Genomic DNA, 23704 nt, shown 5'->3' on the forward strand with positions numbered 1-23704 from the left:
AATTTGAGGCTTCAGTCTTGAAAACTGACAAGCAATCACTCAAATCTGGGAATTTAAAGCTAGAGTGAGATGGCTAGACGAGAGCGAGACTTATAACGTGAGGCACTTTGAGGGCAATTTACGTAATCTGGTATGACGATGAAGTTAGCAGAGAGTCAATTGACATTATTTTTTAAAAAATGGGTCATCCGAACAAATTTTCCTTAATTTATATATTAAAGAAAAAAAAAACTATCGATGGAGGCATTTTTTAAAGGGAAATTTGTACGGATGACCCAATTTTTTGGTCCAAAATGTCAAATAACCCATTTTTAAAAAATAATGTCAATTCACCCTCTGCTTACGTCATCACAGTATGAGATTAAATGAATTGCCCCTGATAACCACCTCGCTCTCGCTTCGTTAATCTCGCTTTCGTTGTCTGTTCATATTCCATCGTGATGTGATTGTTTGTCACTGTACGATTGATTTAACAATTTTCATGAAATCTTTCTACAACTTAAAATCGTTAACACACAGCAAAATGGTGATATTCCATTAGCTATGAACACTCAACCATCAACATTATCAATAGACAATGACAGCATTCGTGCAGTGGACTTGGAAAGAGAAACTTAATGTAACAGACCTGTGCTTGGTAATGAGAGATCAGCAAGCTTGAATTTTATGGATTGTGGTCCTTCAAAAGAGTGTGATCCTTTCGTGGTCGATAATGAAAGATTAGTAGGATTAAATTCTATGGACTATGGTCCTTCAGAGGTGCTTAGACCTGCAGTGGCTATTACTGAGAGATTAGCAGAATTAAATTCCATGTCTTCATGTCGTAGAGGAGAATTGATTATGCCTAGCACCTCTTCATCCGAGACAGATGTTGAAGTTGGTCAAATTTTTTTTAGTAAAAGTGATTTAAAAATGAGATTGTCTATTCTGTACATAAACAATAATTTTGAATAAGGAAGTCAACTAAGTCTTTGTTTACTGTTAAATGTATAGAAGATAATTTTAAGTGCAACCTTCGTGCGGTTAAAATTTCAGGGTGTGACATATTTAAGATCACGAAGTATATGCGGTCGCACACATGTTCTATTGGAATTTTAAATCATGACCATAAACAAGCAACGACTACGGTAGTTGGTGAACTAATCAAAGACAAGTTTACAGGCATAGGACGTGTTTATAAACCTCGTCACATCATTGAGGATATGAAGAAAGAGTACGGCGTAAACATAAGTTACGATAAGGCATGGCGTGCAAGGGAAACCGCTTATGCTCTTGCCAGGGGTACTCCAGAAGAGTCGTGCATTGTTTTACATACGTATGGTGAAGCGTTAAATATGGAGAATCTAGGTACAAGGTTTGAAATCAAACTTGAAAATGATGTCCATTTCAAGTACATGTTTATGGCATTAGGACCTTGTATTAGAGGTTTTTCAAGTTGTCGCCCTGTGATAATTGTTGATGGATCGCATCTGAAAGAAAAATACAAAGGGGCCATATTGGTCGGCGTCTCCATGGATGGCAACAACCAAGTTTACCCACTAGCATATGCCATAGTGGACAATGAAACTGATCGAGCTTGGAAATGGTTTATGTCGAACTTGAAGTGTGTCATTGGAGAACCCCCTAAATTGGTGTTCGTGTCCGATCGAGCGGTATCTATTGGCAATGCCATTCGTGTAGTTTTCCCACAACATTTCATGGATTGTGTACCTACCACCTAGAAAATAATATTCTTTCCAACTTTAAGGACAACACGATTGTTGGGATGTTCAAGGATGTAGCCAAGGCATTTTGCATGTCAGAGTTCCAAGCACACTAGGACCAACTACGTACTTTTCGAAATGGTGCAGTATCAAAATATTTGAAGGATATTGGTCTTGAAAGGTGGGCGCGTGTTTACCAAACCGAACGAAGATATGATAACATGACGTCCAATAGTACAGAATGTTTCAATTCACTGACCAAAGAATATCAACAGTTGCCCATAATGTGCTTGTTGGAACATGTTTGAGGCTTTATCCAGTCATGGTTTTATGAACGGATAAATTATTGGGCATCTCGAACGATGTCACACTTGGACTACTGTGAAAACCGATTAGAAACTGAGTGTGAAGGCAAACGATATCAAGTTGAGCCGATTGATTGTTATAGGATCCATGTGCGAGACAATCGATTGGACGGTATTGTGAACCTCTATACGAAGGAATGCACGTGCAAGAAATTTGACTCACTCGGTATCCCATGTTTGCATGCAATTATGGCTGCACGAGAATGAAACATCCCCATCCATGATTTGTGCAGTTCATTCTATAGCGTTGACTCCCTCATGACTGCTTATGCAGAGCCTGTAAATCCACTCGGTCATATATCTGAATGAAAGAGACCTTCGGGAAACATGGAAAAGCATATTGCACCTTTTAAAAGAGTGGTACAGGTCGGGCGACGAAGAGTACAAAGGATACCATCAAGAGAAGAACAATGCAAACAAATAAAATGTGGTAAGTGTGGGAACTACGGGCATAATCGGCAAAACTGCAGTAAACTGCTGACGTCCGGACGACCTATTGATTCTAATCCAAATGATTCAAATGTCGGTCGATTGTAATTGTTTATGTGCCACTTGTCTTTGTAATTGTATATGTGCCACTTGTCTATGTAATTGTCTATGTGCCACTTGTCTATTCACGAATCCTCAAAACTGTAACATTCTATGTGCCACTTTAATCCTCAAAACTGTAATTTCTGTGTGCCACTTGTCTATTCACAAATCTCTTCAAATGTATCGCTTATCTCTCTCTCCCTTTTATAAGGTTAATTAAATTGTTGGCTATTCGTGAACCATTTTGGAAACGTCTCGCTCTCGTGAATCTCACTCTCGCTAATCTTGCTATCATTTGTAATCCCTTTTAAAATGTCTCGCTTATAAATTTGATTACTAAAGTTTGTGTATTCATGAATCTCTTCAGATGTCTCTCTTATCTCACTCTTCCTTTTATAAGTGTAATTAAATTGTTGGCTATTTGTGAACCATTATGGAAACGTCTCGCTCTCCCTTTTATAAGTGTAATTAATGATAGGCATCTTACTCAAAGAAGGAAGAGTAAAAGATTGGAAGGAGCGTCAGCGCTCGAGTCTATTATGGAGGTTAAGAACCGCAACTGAAATAACTTTAAATTTCATCATGTAGTCTCTGTCGTCGTGTGATTATCGTTTACATCTTCTGAGAGATCGTGTAACGGAGCCCTGCAATCGTGCAGTAGTTGGTAAGCGATCGTGTTGTAATCTGTAACTGATCATGTAATAAATTATAAGCGATCGTGTAGGAGTTTGTAAGCAATCGCAGAGTATCTTGTAAGCGATCGTCTAGTATTCCTTAGCGATCGTGTAGAACTTGTAAATGATCGTTTGACATTTGATAAACGATCGGGTAACAACTGTAAGTGATCATTTAGTCCTATTTGATGCTCATCGTTTAATAAAGAACTCAGTCTTCATTTAGTTGTTGTGCCGACTGGTTACGTTAATCAAAGTCTTATTAAGAATCAGTTTCCTAACAATTAAATTGTTTGCTATTGATGGATCTCCAATTATGTTGCAAGCGATCGCGGGGTATTTGTGGGCGATCGTCTAGTGTTACTAAGCGAACGTATAGAGATTGTAAACGATCGTATAGAATTCTAATCCCTTTTAAAATGTCTCGCTTATAAGTTTGATTACTAAAGTTTGTCTATTCATGAATCCCTTCAGATGTCTCGCTTATCTCGCTTTCCCTTTTATAAGTGCAATTAAATTGTTGGCTATTCGTGAACCATTCTGGAAACGTCTCGCTCTCGCTAATCTCCTATCATTTGTAATCCCTTTTAAAATGTCTTACTTATAAGTTTTGTTACTAAAGTTTGTCTATCATGAATCCCTTCAGATGTCATCGCTTATCTCGCCTTTCCCTTTTGTAAGTGCAATTAAATTGTTGGCTATTCGTGAACCATTCTGGAAACGTCTCGCTCTCGCTAATCTCGCTATCATTTGTAATCCCTTTTTAAAATGTCTTACTTATAAGTTTGATTACTAAAGTTTGTCTATTCATGAATCCCTTCAGATGTCTCGCTTATCTCGTCTCCCTTTTGTAAGTGCAATTAAATTGTTGGCTATCGTGAAACCATTTTCTGGAAACGTCTCGGCTCTCGCTAATCTCCTATCATTTGTAATCCCTTTTAAAATGTCTTACTTATAAGTTTGATTACTAAAGTTTGTCTATCATGAATCCCTTTAGATGTCTCGCTTATCTCGCTCTCCCTTTTATAAATGTAATTAAATTGTTGGCTATTCGTGAACCATTCTGGAAATATCTCGCTCTCATGAATCTCGCTATCACTTGTAATTCCTTTTAAAATGTCTCGCTTATAAGTTTGATTACTAAAGTTTGTCTATTCATGAATCCCTTCAAATGTCTCGCTTATCTCGCTCTCCCTTTTATAATTGTAATTAAATTGTTGGCTATTCGTGAACCATTCTGAAAACGTCTCACTCTTGTGCATCTCGCTCTCGCTAATCTCGCTATCACTTGTAATCCCTTTTAAAATGCCTCGCTTATAAGTTTGATTACTAAAGTTTGTCTATTCATGAATCCTTTCAGATGTCTCACTTATTTCGCTCTCCCTTTTATAAGTTTAATTTAACTTGTTAGCTATTCATGAATGAATCTTCTATGTTCATGGTAGTTCTACACTAACAATTTAAATAACATGTTAGTAAAATTACATCAATAATATACATAATATACATGTACGTCAATAATATAGAGTGTTCGTCCATAATTGACATGCCAACTGCATCGTATAGTCAGTCATTTTATCCTGAGTTATTACAGCTGGGGCACTACCAGTCACTAAATGTTTTAAGAATTTTACAACAAATATTCCACAATCTAACGACCCATGCTGTGTATTCGTAGAGGTAGGTCGGGATATTTTCCAAGATGTTTCAATGTCCGGCTTCCAACGTTTCAAGTCATAGTAGTGAAGAAGCGATGGTAGGGTGTAAGTCAACGGTTAAAGGAAAGACTCCAGCTTCTTCTTCGATGTCATAGACGATAGTGAATCAAATACGAACAATCGGCCTCTATTTAGATCGAATGCTATCAACATCCAATGTTGATCGATGTTTGTTGTCGTGTATACGAAGTCCACATATGACCACTTGACATCGAATTTACCCATGACATAATCCGGTAACGTCTCATCCCCATATGCTACAACAGTATCCAAGGTCAACTTGTTCTTAATATGTTTGTAGACCCCATCTCGAGAATTTAGGTGACTCTACATGGTGAAAAGAACATTAAAACACATAATAGTCAACCAACGTATTCCTATTCAAAAGTGTAGTAAATGGTTACCGTTATTCCAATTGGCAGGATGGTGAAGCGGGCCATACACATGTCTGGTCACCTATAGAATTTATCTTTCATGAACTCAAATAGGATATTTAGGGTTTGCATCCAGAACAAGATATACGTTAGGAGAGGGTTTATAATTGTATGTACTTGGTAAAAAGGACAAGGATCGTAAACTTACGTCACACTCAACCTATGAACTTGGTTCAGTCAACTCCTGGAAAAAGGTTTTGGATAATGGCCGAACTGCATTTTCTCGAACCTCGTTGTCCGTATTCTTATCGGAAATCCAATTCACCATTTCCTTGAATATAGCAGCTGGAACCTCATGCTTCAAGGAGTATTGGATCGTCGCTTTAAACTGTATCGTAGGTACCCCAGGGAGAGGATACTTAATATTTGGACGATCCAAAGGAAGTTGAACCTTAATTTCCTTCTCTTTTGTTATTTTCTTTTTTGGTTCAACGGGAGGTGTGTATTTATCAACGACCTTCCTCTTATGTGTTGTTTTTCTACTCTCGACCATAACCTACAGAAATATAACAAAATGGTGAACATGTTGAATAACAAATATGAAGAAAGAAATTTTTGAATCACATAATGATCATACCTGTGAATCAAGATGTAGGGTATTAGAGAAGGTCGTGATATCAAGCTGTACATATGAATTGAGAGATAGAGGTGGGATCAGTGACTTAGGTGGAGGTGGGGTAGATGACTTATGTGGATGTGGTTAGGTGATTTAGGTGGAGGTGAGGTAGGTGACCTACGTACAAGTGGGTAGGTGACCTACGTAGAATCGGGATGGGGGACATAATGGCATCGTGGCCTGTCTGTGGAGTGGGAGACCTCGTTGCCTCAAACACCATGGAACCCTTCATAGACTGTAATAGAGACAAAATAGTTGACACTCCTCCTCAAGCTCAGGACCTACGTCACCCACCAACACATCATGAAACATATCCTTGCTAGGGGTGTAAGTAGGCTGGTGAATGTTTTGGTCCCCATCAGATTCGTCGTCCCTTACTCCACCTTCTAAATTACCCTGTTGTTCACCTTCCCCACCTTCTGAACTATTATTATCTGAACTACTGCCACTATTTGAACTACTAGAGCTCCCTGAACTCTCGGTATCGGAGTGTGCTTGTCTTACGACCCGTCTATCAATCGGGGTGTCCCGAAACTCCTTATCAGCATCGGACATGACAAGACCCTCTTTGACTTTTGTCTGCATTAAAGAACACAGTAAGATGGTTAGTGTATATTAACTACTGAATAAACATACTGTGGCTACGTAGATTACACTTACACTTTGAGACTAAAAAATGTCTCTCTCGAGTGCCTTGAATGACATTGAGTGGGAGCATGACCACCGTAATATACGAGGAATGGCTACCTTGCTCTTTCGAGTGGCAATGTTCCCTACTATCGACGATAGGATCTCGTACGTCCACACCTAAATCCAAACAACTCAAATTTATAACTATGTCAATGTTAAACCAAAGATAAAGTTAAGTTAAGGAACATCTACCTGGAATGCTTGGGGAAATCCACGGAGCGAGTACTTCACAACATAATTTTTAATATTTTGTTTCCCTTCAACCCCTTATTGTATAAACCAACCTTGTCGTTTAGTGCAGTCTTCAGGGTGTCGAGCCTCTGCCAAATAATTGTACCCCAATCAAGATTGTTGTAGTAGTCTATGTCTTCAACATCGTCAAATAGAGTACGATCGACAACATTCTTTTGCTTGTTTTTACCCATCATAATATACTAGGGTAATTTTCACAGCATCATCGTCATTTTCAAATACCAATTTTTTGTATTCTTCTTCAAGTAAATTCAAGTGGAATGTGTCTGAGGTCGACCGATTACCAAAGTACCTGGTAAAAAGTTCTTGTGTGGACTCCTCACTCCGTCCAACTCGCTTAAAAGACCACCACAAACTAGTGATCAATAAAAAGTCGTCCTTCGAAAATGTGACGACCTTTCCTCTGACAAAGAAACTAATTGAATCCATTCCTGACTTCTTCACTTCCCTCAATAACATGTGGTGGATTAGTGGGCTGTTGAATACAAGTTCAATGTCTACAAAGTGACCAAAAACTGTTTTCTTGAACATCTCTAACTGCCTTCCAGTAAGCTTATGCTTTACAATCTTGTTGGCATTGGCAACGTAGGCCAGACAAGTTACTTGCCCGGAAAACCTATCAACTTCACGAATTTTCAAAGATTTTGACATCTTAAATTACTCCAACATTGTATGAACATTTAATTTATCAGTTAACAGGTTCGTACTAAAAAATCACTAACAAAACATACTGTTAAAGTCTCGCTAATCTCGCTTTCGCTCGTCTCGCTCTAGCCCATCTCTCTTTCGCTTGATTCAATCTATCCCATCTCGCTCTAGCCCATCTTACTTTCGCTCTATCCCATCTCGCTTTTGCTTGAATCGCTCTATCCCATCTCGCTCTAGCCCATCTCGCTTTCGCCTGTCTCGCTCTAGCCCATCTTGCTCTCGCAAAACTTGTTCACTATCTTATCTGACTCTAACCATATCTTCTTCATCCTCAACCAATGTAGAACACATCGAAACTCAAAATAAAAAACAGACGTGACTGATAAACCCCGAAACCAATTATGAACGTGACGACCGATCAAACGAAACCAACCTAAACAGATGCAACACAACATGGAAGACAAAAATTAAATTCACTAACCCAGTAGAGAACTTCGATTATGGCAGTAGATGGACGATGGTTTTGTAGAGCGAGGTTGAACGACACTTGCACGATAATTTTGAGCGGAGTGGGACGACCGTTGAGTTTGAGCGTACTTGTATAGACTAGAGGGGTATTTTTGTAATCGCATCCTATGATGACATAAACAGATGGTCAATTGATATTCTTTTTTAAAAATGGATCATTTGATATTTTGGACCTAAAAATTGGGTCATCTATATAAATTTCTCTTTTTTAAAGAATCATAGCAACGATATTATAGGAAACGATCTTACTTCCGGTAATAGAGCATGCTCACATAAATTTCTTCTTCCCTCTCTCTTCATCCTTTTCGCGGCACTATCTTTTTCTTCTCTTCCCATCTCCCTCTCCGTTACTCATCAGTCCACTCTCACACTCTCGAAAACAATGTGGCGGCGGAGTTTCAGCAGCGCCGCCGCCGGATCTACGGCCATCTTGAAGAATCAGAAATGGGATGCATTAGTAATTGGCGGTGGCCACAATGGCCTCACTGCTGCCGCGTATCTAGCTCGTGGGGATCTCTCCGTCGCAGTACTTGAGCGACGCCATGTAATCGGTGGAGCCGCCGTGACCGAAGAGCTCATTCCCGGCTTTAAATTCTCCCGCTGCAGTTACCTACAGAGTCTCCTCCGCCCATCTGTCATCAAGTCGGTTTAACTGCTTTCATAATATAATCCGTTTGTTCGCTTTTCATTCCTCGTTCAAGTCACTGGGTTTACTTATAGATCATTTTTTATGTCACCTATAATGGAAGTCAGGGAATTAGAGCTAGCGAGGCACGGATTAAAGCTTTTAAAGAGGAACCCATCGTCGCTTACGCCTTGTCTGGATGGGCGATATCTTTTGTTAGGTCCTAATAAGGACCTTAATTATTCAGAAATTTCCAAGTTCTCCCAACGAGACGCTGACGCTTATCCCAGGTCCTTATCATTCCATTTTGCGTGTTTATATTTTTGATCTGCTAATGCCAAATCTGGTAGTTATATTGTTGGACTTATGTTTGAGTAAGAGTTACATCTTAGCAAAGAATGCATAGGCTTATTAACTTTGAATGGCTACTAAAATGCCTGACGAGATGACTGGACTGTGCGACAGTGTCTATTGACTGACTTAGTTAATTCTTCAATATGTTCAAAGTTGTTTATCGTATATAAATTCCTGATTTAAAAACTGACTCGTTGGACCATGTTTAATGGATTGAACATTTGTTTAATAGATTGAATTTGTGGTGCATACAGATATGAGGCTCAATTAGAAAGGTTCTGTAAATTCATGGATCTTTTTCTAGACTCACCCACGCCAGAAACCCTGCATGGTGTTTCATCTTTGAAATATCGGCTGGAGGAAAAGTTAAAGAATTCAGCTTTTTGGGCAAAATGTCTTCGGAGCTCTCTTTCTTTGGGCCAAAAGGATATGGTGTAAGAGCACTATCTCTATTCTTTATTTGCATGTCTTTATCCAATCCTGGTTTATTGTAAATGTTGAAACTTTTGTCAATTTCTTATTGAACTTTTACTTTAGAGAAGTGTTGCCATTTTAAAGTATGAGTTGATGGAAATATTTTTGTTTAAATTTCAATTCAAAAGCTGGCTTAGCATTGTTTTCAATACGATCCATTTTTAAGTATGATGTTATTGTTTTTTGCAGAGACTTCATGGACCTTTTGTTTTCTCCGGCTTCGAAGGTTTTAAACAATTGGTTTGAGGTTGTGATCTAATTTTAGTTTCCTTCCTATATAAAATTATATATATTTTAATAAATGTATCCTTGTCGTCCTTGATTTTACAAAATGACGTCTTATCATGTTGGTGTCATCTTGTATCCTGTATCCATGCTTCTTAGTATACTTGATAATTGAATTGCTTATATTTTTTCTCAACTCATTGTTCATCCCATATTATTTAGGGAGACGTTCTGAAAGCTACACTTGCAACAGATGCTGTCATTGGGTCTGTGGTAAGAATTCTTATATGTCAACAACCTATATATATATAACTGCACAAACACAAAGAGATATACTAGAATTTTAATTTCACATGAAAATTAGAATATGATTAAAATCTGTTAAACTTGTGAAATCTCACACTATATTGTCTCGACAATTGTTCTTCCAACTCCTTGAATGCCGTTTTTTTCTTCTTGGTTTTTCCATAGCTTCCTTTGACTAGAACTATGCTCCTAAATAGCTTTTACTTGCTAACTTCAAACTCTTCACTCTCTCTCTCTGAAGTCAAAAGACTCAAAACTAGTGCAGGATAATTTTTAGATTATTCTTGAATCGGATTTTATTTGAATACTCTTATTACAACCTAGGGAACCCTATTTAAAAGGCTACAAAACAACCTTTAAGGGGGCATTTGGAGCAAGAAGTGGAGTTGGGAACTCATGGAGTTATGAAATCTAGGGAGTTGTGAACTCTTAGGACCACAATGTAGGGAGTTAATAAGGTATAAAATTAATGTCTTTTAGTAGTGGGACCCACAAACTCCATGGCCCCAACAAGGAGGGGAGTTCACAACTCCACTTCTCTCAACCCCTACTCCCCCAACTGCTTGGTCCAAATACCCCTAAGTCCTTGGCCCAGTAACCAAGGCAACTGTAAAACTAAGAGTACTAAAGATTACAACCTCACTTAAGAATTTCAAAAGACTGCAACCTCACTTAAAAGAACAAACAGCAACTAGCCGATTAACTTGGCCATTAACTGCAGTGAAAAGCTAAAGACTAAAATCCAGCAATAAAAGAAGATTACAACTGCGGTAAACCCATAGTAAAAGAGAAAATGAACTGAAAAATAGTACACTAAAGAGTACACTACATCAATCCTAGCCTACCTTTAAAACAGTTGGTTGCCCAAAAAACTCAAATCTTAGTTCGGTAGCTACCATAATTGGGATTCATTCTCTTTAAATCTGTATTTTTCCATTGACTCTAATGATCATTATGGCAGCCCACGGTGGTTAATCTCAAACTCTTCTTATAGCTGTCTCCTAAAGGAATCTTAGGTGATACTCAAAGTCTCTATTTCCTCATTTCTCATCACTCGCCGTCATTTGAACACCCTTAAAGATAATTGCTTGACCATCCAACTTCATACGCAGAAATTCCTACCTCAAGAGACTCCCAATTGGTAAACAATACTTGTCGATAGTTGCTTAGACCATGGCCCAATCAAAACAAAAAGAAAGGAAAAGACATGGCTTTTTGCAAAGTTTGGATATAGGTGAACTTTTTTTTGGGGACTAGACTATCATTGTACAAAGGTGCTTCATGATGATTGGTATTGGTGTTGAGTACTCCTTGCCCTTCCATCTTTCGCGAGTTTCTCATTCTCACATAGTTAGAAACTTGAGCAAAATATACTGTTGAAGTTTGAGAAAGAACACTTCTAGTCCATGAAGTTTGAAGATTGGTTCTAAATGGTCTATGAACTTATTCGATCGTGGTAGATAACATGTTGAATAGACTATGCTGATGTGGCAATTTTAAATTAAGTGGCAATGTTTGTTATTTCTCTCTTCTTCCTCTCCTTCTCTCTTTTTCTTTAGCAAATCTTACCCCTACCACTCGCTGTTGCGATTTGATGCCAAGGATCATGAATTAAATTCTCAGTCACACTCATTGGGATATGAAAGATTCTCTTTGGTGACCCCTTTGGGATTTGAAACATTCTGTTAGCTTTCTTGCTACCAAATGTCTTGGAGTGTAATAGCTGTATTAGAGTACTTGATATTCTTTAATTAGCCTAACTAAGATCATTCCAAAATGAAAGAAGCTATTTTATTAAACTACCTTGGGTTGGATTGGTGGTCAATAAGGGTTGTTGTCGGGTTGGACGGGCGGTCAATAAGGGCTGTTGTTAGACACTAAAGTCACAGGGATGTTTGGCTCACCAACATGAGTTGGGGTGAGTTGGTAAAAATTACCAACTCAATGTTTGACCCACCAACTTTAAATGTTGGTAGAGCTGAGTTGGTTAGTTTAACTAACTCACCCCATCTCACTCCAACTCTCTCTCCCTTCAATGTTTTCAATGACTCCACTAGTCGGCAACTACCGCTGCCACACTTTGGCGACCAACTCCGATGATCACATTTGCACAGCCAACTATGATGATTAACTCCGGGCTCCAACAACCATCTCCGACAGCAACTCCGGTGAAGACCACCTCTAATGATTAACTCCGGTGACAACTACCTTAGACAACCAACACCGACATTCACCTCAGGTGATCAACTCCGACGAAGACTTCCTCTAATGATCAACATTGGCGATGACCATCTCTGGTGCCCAACTCCAACAATCACCTCAGGTGACCAACTCCAACTACCAACTTCGTTGTTCATCTCCAACGACCAACTCGATTGATCCTATGCTAAAAGAAAAAACAAAAGCAAAAATACTCGGCTGGCAAAAGTGTTTTTAAACCAAATTTGAAATTATTAGTTTTAAGTTTATAGTGTTCAGTAGTTGTCTTTTATATTAATTTGACATTAAGGGATTGCCTGAGAATGATTAGATCATCCTTATAGACCTACTTGTCACAAACATCCTGAAGCCCATAAACACACCACAATTTAGGAAGTTGTATCACACACACACACACACACATATAGACTATTGATGACAACCCTATTATTTATGCATGTTCAACTCATACGTTTCACAACCGTTAAAGTATGTTATTTGGTTGATGATTATGTAAATAATAGTATTTTGTCTATCTTAAGTGCAATATTTACCTGTAGAAAAATTGTAAAAAATATTTTTATTTATTGAGTTCACATCTCATGATTGTTAAGAATTTGGGGAAGTATGTATATAGTTGAATGGTGGAACAAAAAGTTCAGAAAGAAAAACCATAAAAAATGCATACCATTTTAGGTTACAAAAAATTGCACCACGTATCCATAACTTAACCCAACTCAACTTTGCACCCCAAATACAGATTTCCTAAACCAATTCAACTCCACTGGATCCTAAACACGAACAATTATTACCAATTCAACTCAACTCTACACCTTAGACATAGACATTACCAACCCAAACTATTATTACCCCCAAACAATTATTACTAACTCAATTCAACGCAACTCCGCGTGCCAAATGCACCTAAGGATCATGAATTATATCCTTAGCAGCCATTTAATTGGGATATTGACGACTCTATTTGCTTTCTTGCTACCAAATATTGTGGAGTTTGATAGTTCTATTAGTTTAGTTGAGATTCCCTAGTTGGCCATGAAGATTATCCCAAAATAAAGAAGTTATTACATCAATGGTAGTTGGCCTAGGGGTCAATAAAGGTTAATGTAAATAATAAAAGAGTTTAGAGGGTATAGGTTTATGTTATGATGGCCACCTACTTAGATTATAATAACCTACAAGTTCTCTTGACAATCAAATGTAGTAGGGTTAGGCAGTTGTGGGAATAGTTGAGGTGTCAATCAATTAAATTGTTTCTTTTCAAAAAAAAGGAAAAAAAAAAACGTTGAGGTGTATGCAAGTTAGACTATTCACTCACATCTATTGAAGAAGGGGAAAAAAGAATAAAGTTATTACTTTGAGGTACTCTGCCAAATTTAATATTGACGACATAGAATTAGTCATTCGATAAGTTGGCAGTCTATAGAGCTAAAGATTTTTAACGTTTGTACATTTTTTAGGGTAAAATACACTTTTGGTTCTTGAGGTTTGAGTCTGGTGTTTATTTGGTCTTTGAAGTTTTAAAATGAACACTTTTAGTCCTTGAGGTTTAAAGAAATGTACTAAATAGTCCCTAGGCTGATTTGACTCTTAGTTAGCCACAAAAATATTAAGTGATAGTTATTAACTTGTAGACTTGGCATATTATATTAATTTTTTAATGATTGGACATGTGACTTGGCAATTTTATTTTTTCTCACACATTCTCTCTTCTTCTCTCCCACTCTTCTCTTCCTTCCTCACCGCCACTCACCCACTGATCTTCATAACTGAACGGAAACCAAGGAAAACATCGCTCCACTACAAATCTAGAACATGCAAGTTTCATATCCCTCCAATTATCAGATGTGTTGAATATTAAAAATGGTCAAATATATCCCTTTTTGATGATCTAGCTACCGATTTTAGGAATTATAATTCTTTATTTATTTATTTTATCTTTTTTCTCCATATGGTTTGTATTTTTACAATAAGAATTTGAAGTTTCCTATGAAGCACGGACACCTCATATATGGGCTAAGTGTTAGTATCAGGCACGTGTTGGACACGACGTCTAGACACGCTCTGGACATGTGTCTAACATGTGAAAATTTGTCCCTTATTATTATTATTTTATATATATATATATATATTTTTTTAATTTTGGATATGTGATGGACACGCATGGGCACGTCAACGAACACGCACATACACCCCAAAAACCTATGAAATCAACAGCAACGTTGGAGAGGGGTGGTTGCTGGTCGGTGTCGACAACATTGATCCGACTGAGTGGCGGCGAAGGGAGGGAGATTGGCGTCAAGAACTTTGACAGCGACAGTGAAGGGAGAGAAGAATTGAGGAGGAAGGGGGAGAGCAGAATCGGGGAAGAAGGGCTGTGCGACAGAGTCATCAATATCCTTTCCTCCCAAAAGTAAACACCAGTTTTAGAAACTTCCTAAAAAGCACGGACACGGACACATGATTCGAAAACAACACGACACCGACACAGTGACACGACGACTGCCAATTTTTGAAAACGAATTTGATTTGAAAGAGTAAGTTTATACTATTTAGAGGAAAGGAATTTGATTCAAAAGAGTAAGTTGAATTGGTTGAAGTTGGGAGATGATAGTACTAATTTTTTCCACAAATTTCTTTCAGCCAAAAGAAGAAAAATTATGATTGTGGAATTACTTTCTAATGGAGATGTGGTGCTTCATTCATTTTGAGAAATTGAATCTGAAATTTTGGGATACTTTGCTGCTTTGTACACTAAAATTCCAGACTCTAGATCCATCCCAATAGGAATCCCTTGGCAGCAGGTTTCAATTGCTCAGAATTTGTCCTTCATAGCCCATTCAGTAGTGATGGAATTTTGCATGCAGTCGAGTCACTTGGGAAGAACAAAGCACCCAGCCCGAATGGTTTCACAGTCGAGTTCTATATTGAATACTAGCCGGACTTCAAGAATATTTTTCAGAAAATGTTTGACAAGTTTCATACAAATGGGAAGCTAAACGTTTGTATAAAGGAGAACTTTATTCGTCTAATTCCAAAGAGGGATGACTCGATTTATGTTAAAACTTTCGACCAATAAGTCTTACAACATCCATGTATAATATTCTCTCTAAGGTCCTAGCCGAAAGGATAAGGAGAGGAATGGCTTTTATTGGGGGAAGACAAATTTTGAATTCGGTCCTAATTGCTAATGAAGCCGTGGAGGATTGTAGGGCTAAAAAGAAGAAATGGTGGATTCTAAAATTAGATATCAAGAAGGCTTTTGATCGAGTTGATTGGAGCTATTTAGAGAAAATTCTTACACTTATGGGATTTCATCCTAAATGGGTTGAATGGATCAATGGATGTATTCGAAATCCAAAATATTCGGTGTACATTAATGGTAGGCCAAGAAGGCGTATTAAAGCCACCTAAGGAATTTGCCAAGGGATCCATTATCTCCTTTTCTTTTCCTCATTATTAGTGAGCTGCTTGGAGCATTGATAAACCGAATTCATGCCAATGATTTGTTCGAAAGATTTTTGGTAGGAAAGAACAAGGTACATTTGTCCATTCTGCAATTTGCGGATGATACACTTCTTTTTTGCAAATATGATGTGGCGGTGCTAGACACCTTAATTCAAACTATTGGCTTTTATGAATGGTGTTCGAGTCAGAAAATTAATTGGAAAAAGTCAGCACTATTTGGAGTGAATATTGATGAAGACATAGTGAAATTTACAGCGGATAGGTTGAAGTGCAAAGCTGGCAAACTACCCTTTATATATTTGGGTTTACCTCTTGAGGCTACACAAAAAAGCACTCATTCTAGCAACCAATTATTGACAAGGTAAAGTTGAAATTAGATGGATGGAAAAGGTACAATTCGTCTCGAGGTGGTAGATTAACACTTTGTAATTCTGTCGGCGCAAATATTCCTACCTATTATATTTCAATTTTCCAAATGCCTAAGTCGGTTGCGGCAGAAATTGAGAGGATCATGTGCAGATTTTTGTGGGAAGGGCAAAGAGGCAGTAGATCAAATCATTTGGTGAAGTGGAAAATTGCTTCAAAGGCTATTTATGGTGGTGGACTAGGGGTTGGCAACCTAAAAAACAGAAACGCAGCACTGTTATTTAAATGGAATTGGAGATTCATCAATGAGCAAGATTCGCTTTGGTGTAGGGTGGTTAAAAGTATACATGGTTCAGATTCTCCACAATTGGCACACGTCAGGCAAGCATGGGTTGAGTTTGAGAAGTCCATGGATTAGTATATTAGAGCTTTGGGACAAGTTTGGTTCCTTAGCACACTTTGAACTTGGTGCTAGTCGAAATATATATTTCTGGTCTGATGCTTGGTGCACGGACTTCACATCTCAGGAGAGGTTCCCAAGTCTATTTCGAGTGGCCAAGTCTCCAAAAGGTAGTATTAATGATCATTGGGATTCTATCACAGATTCATGGAATCTAATATTCCGAAGACAGCTCAAAGATGAAGAGATTGTTGAATTCCAGCAGCTTTTATCTGTAGACTTATAAAGGCATTTAGAAATCTATTATTCCGGAGACTTATAAAGGCATTTAGAAATCCAAGAGTCCCAAAAGAATTAATGTGATGATTTGGACTGTATTGTTTGGAAATTTAAACTGCTCGGCCACTCTACAACATAAGCTTCAAGATCATTGTTTATCTCCATCCATGTGCCCTCTGTGTCTAGCAAATGAAGAAAACTTGCAGCATATTTTGTTTGAATGTTCATATACAACCAAATGCTGGTGGAAATCTTTTTCCTCTTTCAATTTATCTTGGGTTTTCGGGAAGTCTACTAAGGAAAACATGTATCAAATTTTAGTTGGCCCTCTTATTTCTTCTAAAGCTCAAAATTTTTGGTCTAATGCGGCTAAAGCCCTAATTTTAGAAATTTGGTTTGAATGTAATCAGAGAGTATTTCATGATAAGATTTTGGATTGGACGGATCGTCTTGGATCTACTCGTTTACTAGCTTCTTCTTGGAGTTCCCATTCGAAGTTTTTTTTTTCAGATTACTCTATTTGTCTTATTGGAACGCTTTTGTCACTTCTATGTAATCATGTCCTTTTTATTTTTATCATATCCTTTTTTAGTTTTTTCTAGTGGAATTCCTTTGTATAAGGATATGATGAGGGTGCCAAGATTGTGTCAACCTAGTTGAGATAGCCTGGTGCACCTGTTGATCCTAGATCTCTTTGGTTCGTTGTATTTATATTCTTCTGTTTCTTGTACTTCGAGCATTACTTTTCATTATATCAATGAAAAGTTTTGTTTCCATTTAAAGAAGAAGAAACTATATAATTCCTGCAGTTGGAAATTCAACTTCTTGGTCTGAAATTGCAATTTTTAATGAATTAGTTATTTAATCACGGTCTTAAAAACCATTAAAAAAATGGTAGAATGAAGATTAAAGGTGACAAATTTTTAAAATTGAATTTGAATATGAGAAATTTGGATGGGGTATTTGGGTTCATGGAAGTTTGAGGTGAGATTTAGCTAATTAGAAAACATATGGAAAGAGAAATGGATGGCCAGGGAGTCCTTTCCCTCTGGATCGAAAGAGATGAAGTCTCCCTTTGCTCTAGATCTGAAACGAAGGGAGCTTTTTCCTTGGTTTCAATTTAACCTACGGCTATCAGCGATAGAGGAATGATGAATGCCAGTGAACGACAACAAGGAGAGAGAGTGGAGATGGATGTTTAGCATTGGTGTTGACAGTGAAGTTCATTGGAGGAAGAGAGAAAAAGTGTGGAAATTGCCAAGTCACATGTCCAATCATTAGAAAATTTAATATAATATGCCAAGTCAGCAAGTTAGTAACTGCCACGTAATATTTATGTTAGTCAACTAACCGCCAAATCAGTCTAGGGACCATTAGAATATTTCTTTAAATCTTGGGGACTAAAAGTGTGTTCATTTTAAAACTTTAGGGACCAAATAGATACCAACTTCAAACCTCAGTGATTAAAAGTGTATTTTGTCCCTTTTTTTAACATAGTATACCACTATTCAATCATAATAGTTGTTGTGCTATAGTCCTATAGAGCTCAAGATTTTTAACACTAGTACATTTATTTTTCTGCAATCTATTCCATTTTCACATGTTTCAAATTTTTTTTGTCAAGAGGCATAATATGAAGAATCAAATTACTTTTGGATGTTTTTGTTAGGTCATTGTTATTATCATTACTTTGTGATTCTATAATGGACCACAAGCGTGTGCTTAATATTGTCAATTATACATAATCAGAAACTAACAGTAATAACTATCTTACCTACTTGACTTCGTAGGCAAGTGTGCACACACCAGGTAGTGGATATGTGCTACTTCATCACGTGATGGGTGAAACAGATGGTGATCGTGGCATCTGGTCGTACGTATTCCAGTTGTTGGTTTGACATGTCAATTGCAAAGCATTGGTCAAAAACTGTAAATTACCTGTCGATCCTTTCTCAATTTTTGGGAAATTTAAAAGGATTGATTTTTCAAGGGCCCACTGATTTGTATCTTGTTCAAAAAAATGAAGTGCCCGCTTGATTTGTTTTACTAGCTAGTGCCATGTCAAGGCCTCAACATCGATCATCATATTTCCATTCTATTTTTACATATATAGTTTTCATTATCTTTTTTTGGGATAAAAAATCGAGCTTTCAATGAGAAAAATAAAAAAATGTACAATGACATACAAAAACAAATTCACTTAAGAGGTCCCAACATTAACTACAAGAATGAACTCCAATCCAAACGAATGAGACCACGTTGGTAATTACAAAAAGTCTAAAGAATGGATGTCCATGAAGATGCATTAAACCTAGCAACCTCCCAATCCTCCTCTCAAGGTCTTTCAGTCCTAAAAACTCTATTGTACCCTTCATCATTTATTGATCCATTATTAAACTGCTCAAGACATCCACCACCAAAAGGAAGAGAAAAGGAGAGAGAGGATCCCCTCAAGGCCTTTTGTAGCTAAAATCTTACCTCTAGGCCACTCATTGACGAAAATGAACAAGTTCACTGACCTAACACATTCCTCATCCAACGTCTTGACTTAACCCCAAAATGTTTCTTCCCAACACTTTGTCCAAAATGTTCTAGTCCACAAGGTCATAGGCTTTTTCAAAGTCGATCTTGAAGACAATCCCCTTCTCTTCCTTTTCCTTATAGTCTTCAAAAGCTTCATTAGCAACGAGCACTTATCTAAAATTTGCCTGCCTGCTATAAAGGCTCCCGGAGTTTTAGAAATAGTAGTAGGAAGAACTCACTTTAATCTACATGCCTGGGTTTTCACAGTCATCTTATACAAGGTTCAAGGTTATAATGACTAATGAGGCTGATGAACCTAAAGTCTTTAACCTTAATTACCTTATCTTTCTTAGGGGTGAGATGCACATAAGTGTCTCATTCATTCTAGTGTTAAAAATACCCCAATCATAAAGATTTCTCAACACTTGTTCCTCTTCTTCTTCTTCTTCTTTTTTTTTTTTTTTTTTTTTTTTTTGTCTTCCCTTGGCTTTTAACCGCCCCTTTTCCCACTGTTGGATTGGATCAAGCCTCCTCTATAGGAACAATGTGCAAACATACACTATGCAGAAGTGCCACCCATCAAAACCATTTTCTCCTCAATCTTTCTTGCAAGAAGCCCTCAAAGGGATTGAAAATAGGGTATACATTACCCAACAAGCCTCCAGTGGCTCTTGGAGAGTCCCCTCCCTGAAAGGAGTATTCTCTACCCACTGCCCCTTGAAAGGTCCCCAGCTGAGGTACCTGACAGTCTTCCATTCACTGGAATGCTACCAAAATGAGACAAAGAAGATAATGGTAAAGAAGGACAATTTCTAGGGAAAATAAACTTGGGATTAAAAAAATCACAACAGAAGAGGACGAGAGAGAAGGAACTGGATAAGGAAAAGGAACTTCTCCCTTAGATTGTCTTGAATTGGAAGATAAATCATAAAAGGTCCAAAGAAGGATGTACTCAACAAAATTTCACCTGAATTGACCTTGTTCATGTCCTACAGTTTTTGCACACGTTCTGGAGTAGTCCCTTTCCCCATCTATGAATTTGTGGTGTTTAGAAATATTGGACGACTCCACCTTACTTCACCCTCTTGCTTCTTCAAAAAAGGAGGCTAAATCACCTTCACCTGTTACTACTTTGGCTGGAGAGGACAAGAATGAATCGTCCTTTAAGTAGCTTGCCACCAAAAAAAATTAAAGTAGAAAAACATGTTCAATGACCCTTTCTTCCAGATTTGGAGACACCTCCTGAACCTTCCTATGAAAATCATCATCAATTAACCTTTCATCCTCCCTTCCTAAATCTATGTCCCTAAACAACGAAACCAATGTCGGCCCACTCTGCCTCTTCAGAACAACCAAAGCAGACTTCTCCTCGATATTAGAAGGATCAACTCCCAAAGCATCCAGCAGCCCACTCAAACCACTTTGTCGAACCTTGATCAGCACACAAGCTTCTTTAACCAACAACCCACTTCTCTGATTAAATTTCTTGGTATATCTATGTCCTGGAAAAAAGAAAAAATAGCCCTAAGAACATTTTTGGCCTTAGTTGGTTTTGGCCCAAGCGAAGAACAAACCCCTACTTTAATTGATTTTTGGAACTCCTTTTAGGGATAAAGGTTACACCCTATGAATCAATGCTATCAAGGCTCTTCTTTGGAAATTGTGGCTGGAGAGGAACCAAAGGGTGTACAGAGAGAAGCTGACTAGCAGGGCTGATTTATGGGATTTCATCAAGCTTTTACCGCCTATTATGTTCTCTTTCCTCTTCTTTTTGTAATTATGATCTTGTACCTATTATGGCTAATTGAGTCTTTTTTGTACCCCTATGGGCTTGGGGTCACCTTTTTTGTATGATCTTTCTATTTTTTTAGTACAGGATTAGTTTCTTATAAAACAAGAACAAAAATATCTAAGGAGAGAAAATAAATACATCCCAATTCAAACAAATAAATGCTAGTACAGTAATAAGGCAAACACTATTGAGCCCTGAATTTAGCTAGATTGAAGCACTTTACAGTTGATAGTGTAGAACAGGAAGCTCTGTCTTCTCTTTTATGCTTGAGACATGCTTTTATTTCCCCATTATTGGGGTCCCATATGGATGTAATATTTTTCGTTAAACCAGAGATGTTTCTTGTTTTATTTTTCTCAATTATTCAGAATATATATATGATTTTATGAAAATATTGCTCACTGAGGCTGTAGTTAAACTAAAAGTTTCTCTCCTAGGTATGTTGAAGGTGGCATGGGCTCTGTATCAATGGCCATCGCTAATGCAGCAAGGGAAGCAGGCGCTCATATTATGACAAACACTGAGGTATGATTTGCTTCTTCGTTTCTATTTCGAGATTAGAAAAAAAAATTAGCATTGAATATATAGTATTAAAAAGTATACAAAAGGAACCTGAGATAGATTAACTAATTAAGGCATTGGTAAACTCCCTAAAGGTTGTAGGTTCAGTTCTCAAATCTCTATAACCAATAAAAACAAGTATACAAAAAGGGAACAAGATTATTACCTAAATTTATTGTTTTTTTTAAACACAACTAAACTTTTCATTAGTTATTGACACATAACATATTTCAAAGATTCCCAAAAGAAGATTACTGGAGAACTTACCAATAACAGTTTACAACAATAGCATTTCTAGAAAAATTACAAAAAGCTATTGAATTGGCAAGTGAAGAAGCTATTTGAAATTCAATTGAATCCAACAAACCCATGAAATTGACGTTTAAGTTTAATCATGGTCTCGTTTGGTGTTTTTCTTCTCTCCATAGGCATGGTTTTCCTTGTTATTGTCGTGGTCTCAAAGATTTTGTTCAGTTTCATTTTGAAGTTCATTGGTTGAAGCCTTTTTTGTTAGTCTGTGGGGCCTTTTATTTTGGTGGTTTGAAGTTTAACACGCTTGGGCATTTTTTAACTTCCAAGTCCATTGTTCTTCAAATTCTCTTGGCTCATGTTATCAGTCCCTATTGCTCAGAGTTCAACGTTCTTGGCCTTTATTTTTGGTGTTCTGTTAGGCTTATTATTTTTGGTTTTTCTTGAGGAGGTTTTATCTTTTATTTGAATTGTTCTCTCCCTTGGTGGAGGAGCTTTGTTTCTTTGAGCATTAGTCTCTTTTCATTATTTTAATGATTTTTTCTCATAGATTTTTTTCATAGTTTCCATTTCTCATTTTTTCCCATCTCTTCTCAATACTGACTTAATTTTACATCTATCCTCTCATCCATTCCAGCTTGAAATCTGCCATCCTCCCCTTCAAAGTGTCGATTCTTGCTTCCATGTTACTTACCATTGTCCTGAGCACTGCATTGATACTAGAATTGATAGGCCTCAGCCACCGATTTATTTTTCAATAGAGTACAAGCCAAGCAGACATTAAAGAGGTCCCCATCTATCTGACTTTTCACAAGAGAGCCTAAGAAAATACTCAGCAAAAAGATACCATCTCTTTACAATCGCATGTTCCATATGTTTCTCTATCACTGTGGCTTTTCACCTAACCAACAAAATACTATAGACTCCAATCAATATTATGTAAATTCTATTCTCATAGATTTTTAAGACTATATTTTTTTTATTCCAACATTCTTCCTATTGGTGGTGTTCAAATCGTAGGAAGTCATGATTATTTACTAGGAAAAAAAAAAAAAAAATTCCCTTAGTTGTTCTTTTGTAGCTTTCTTATTGTAATCAGAAGTTTAGAGAGAATGATAATTCTTATTCACTTAATCAGGCTGAAGATACATATATATTGGTAATTAAGAAACCCTAATTTAGGAGATATGAAATTACAATAAAGGACACCTAATTAAATTTACAATATAAATACATATCATAACACTCCCCTTCAAGCTGGAGCAAATATGTCAATCATGTCCCGCTTGTTGCAGAGATAACTTATTCTTGCTCTGTTTACTACTTTAGTAAGTAGGTCTCCCAACTGATCACCAATCTTCACATATTCTGTAGATATCAACCTTCTTATATTTTCTCGCGAATAAAATGACAATCCACTTCAATATGCTTAGTTCATTCATGAAACACAGGATTGGATGCAATATGGAAATTGCTTGATTATCACACCATAATTTAGCTGGCATAGTAACACTGAAGCCCATCTCAGACAAGGTGATGTATCCACACTATTTCACACACAGATTGTGCCATCGCTCTATATTCTGACTTAACACTCGAATGGGAAACTACATTCTGTTTCTTACTTTTCCACTACACCAAGTTCCCTCCGACAAAAACACAATATCCAAAAGTTGATCTCCTATCTTCTCGAGATCCAGCCCAAT

The 23704-nt window shown here is 37.3% G+C and overlaps 2 protein-coding genes across 2 annotated transcripts in view; both read left to right on the forward strand.

Annotated features, from left to right (window-relative positions):
• Positions 1–738: 738 nt before the first annotated feature.
• Positions 739–1721, forward strand: LOC120078210. Its single transcript, XM_039032438.1, has 2 exons — positions 739–880; positions 1036–1721. The coding sequence occupies exons 1-2, from the start codon at positions 739–741 to the stop codon at positions 1719–1721; spliced, it is 828 nt and encodes a 275-aa protein (XP_038888366.1).
• Positions 1722–8541: 6820 nt separating this feature from the next.
• Positions 8542–23704, forward strand: part of LOC120083512 (pyridine nucleotide-disulfide oxidoreductase domain-containing protein 2-like) — a 28424-nt gene continuing 13261 nt past the window's right edge. Inside the window, exons 1-7 of the mRNA XM_039039290.1 lie at positions 8542–8801; positions 8913–9074; positions 9393–9572; positions 9802–9859; positions 10060–10110; positions 18664–18746; positions 21626–21713. Coding sequence (XP_038895218.1) covers positions 8542–8801; positions 8913–9074; positions 9393–9572; positions 9802–9859; positions 10060–10110; positions 18664–18746; positions 21626–21713 — 882 coding nt within the window. The remainder of the gene's footprint in view (positions 8802–8912; positions 9075–9392; positions 9573–9801; positions 9860–10059; positions 10111–18663; positions 18747–21625; positions 21714–23704) is intronic.

This window comes from Benincasa hispida, chromosome 1, assembly GCF_009727055.1.
Source record: "Benincasa hispida cultivar B227 chromosome 1, ASM972705v1, whole genome shotgun sequence".
Classification (NCBI taxonomy): Eukaryota; Viridiplantae; Streptophyta; class Magnoliopsida; order Cucurbitales; family Cucurbitaceae; genus Benincasa; species Benincasa hispida.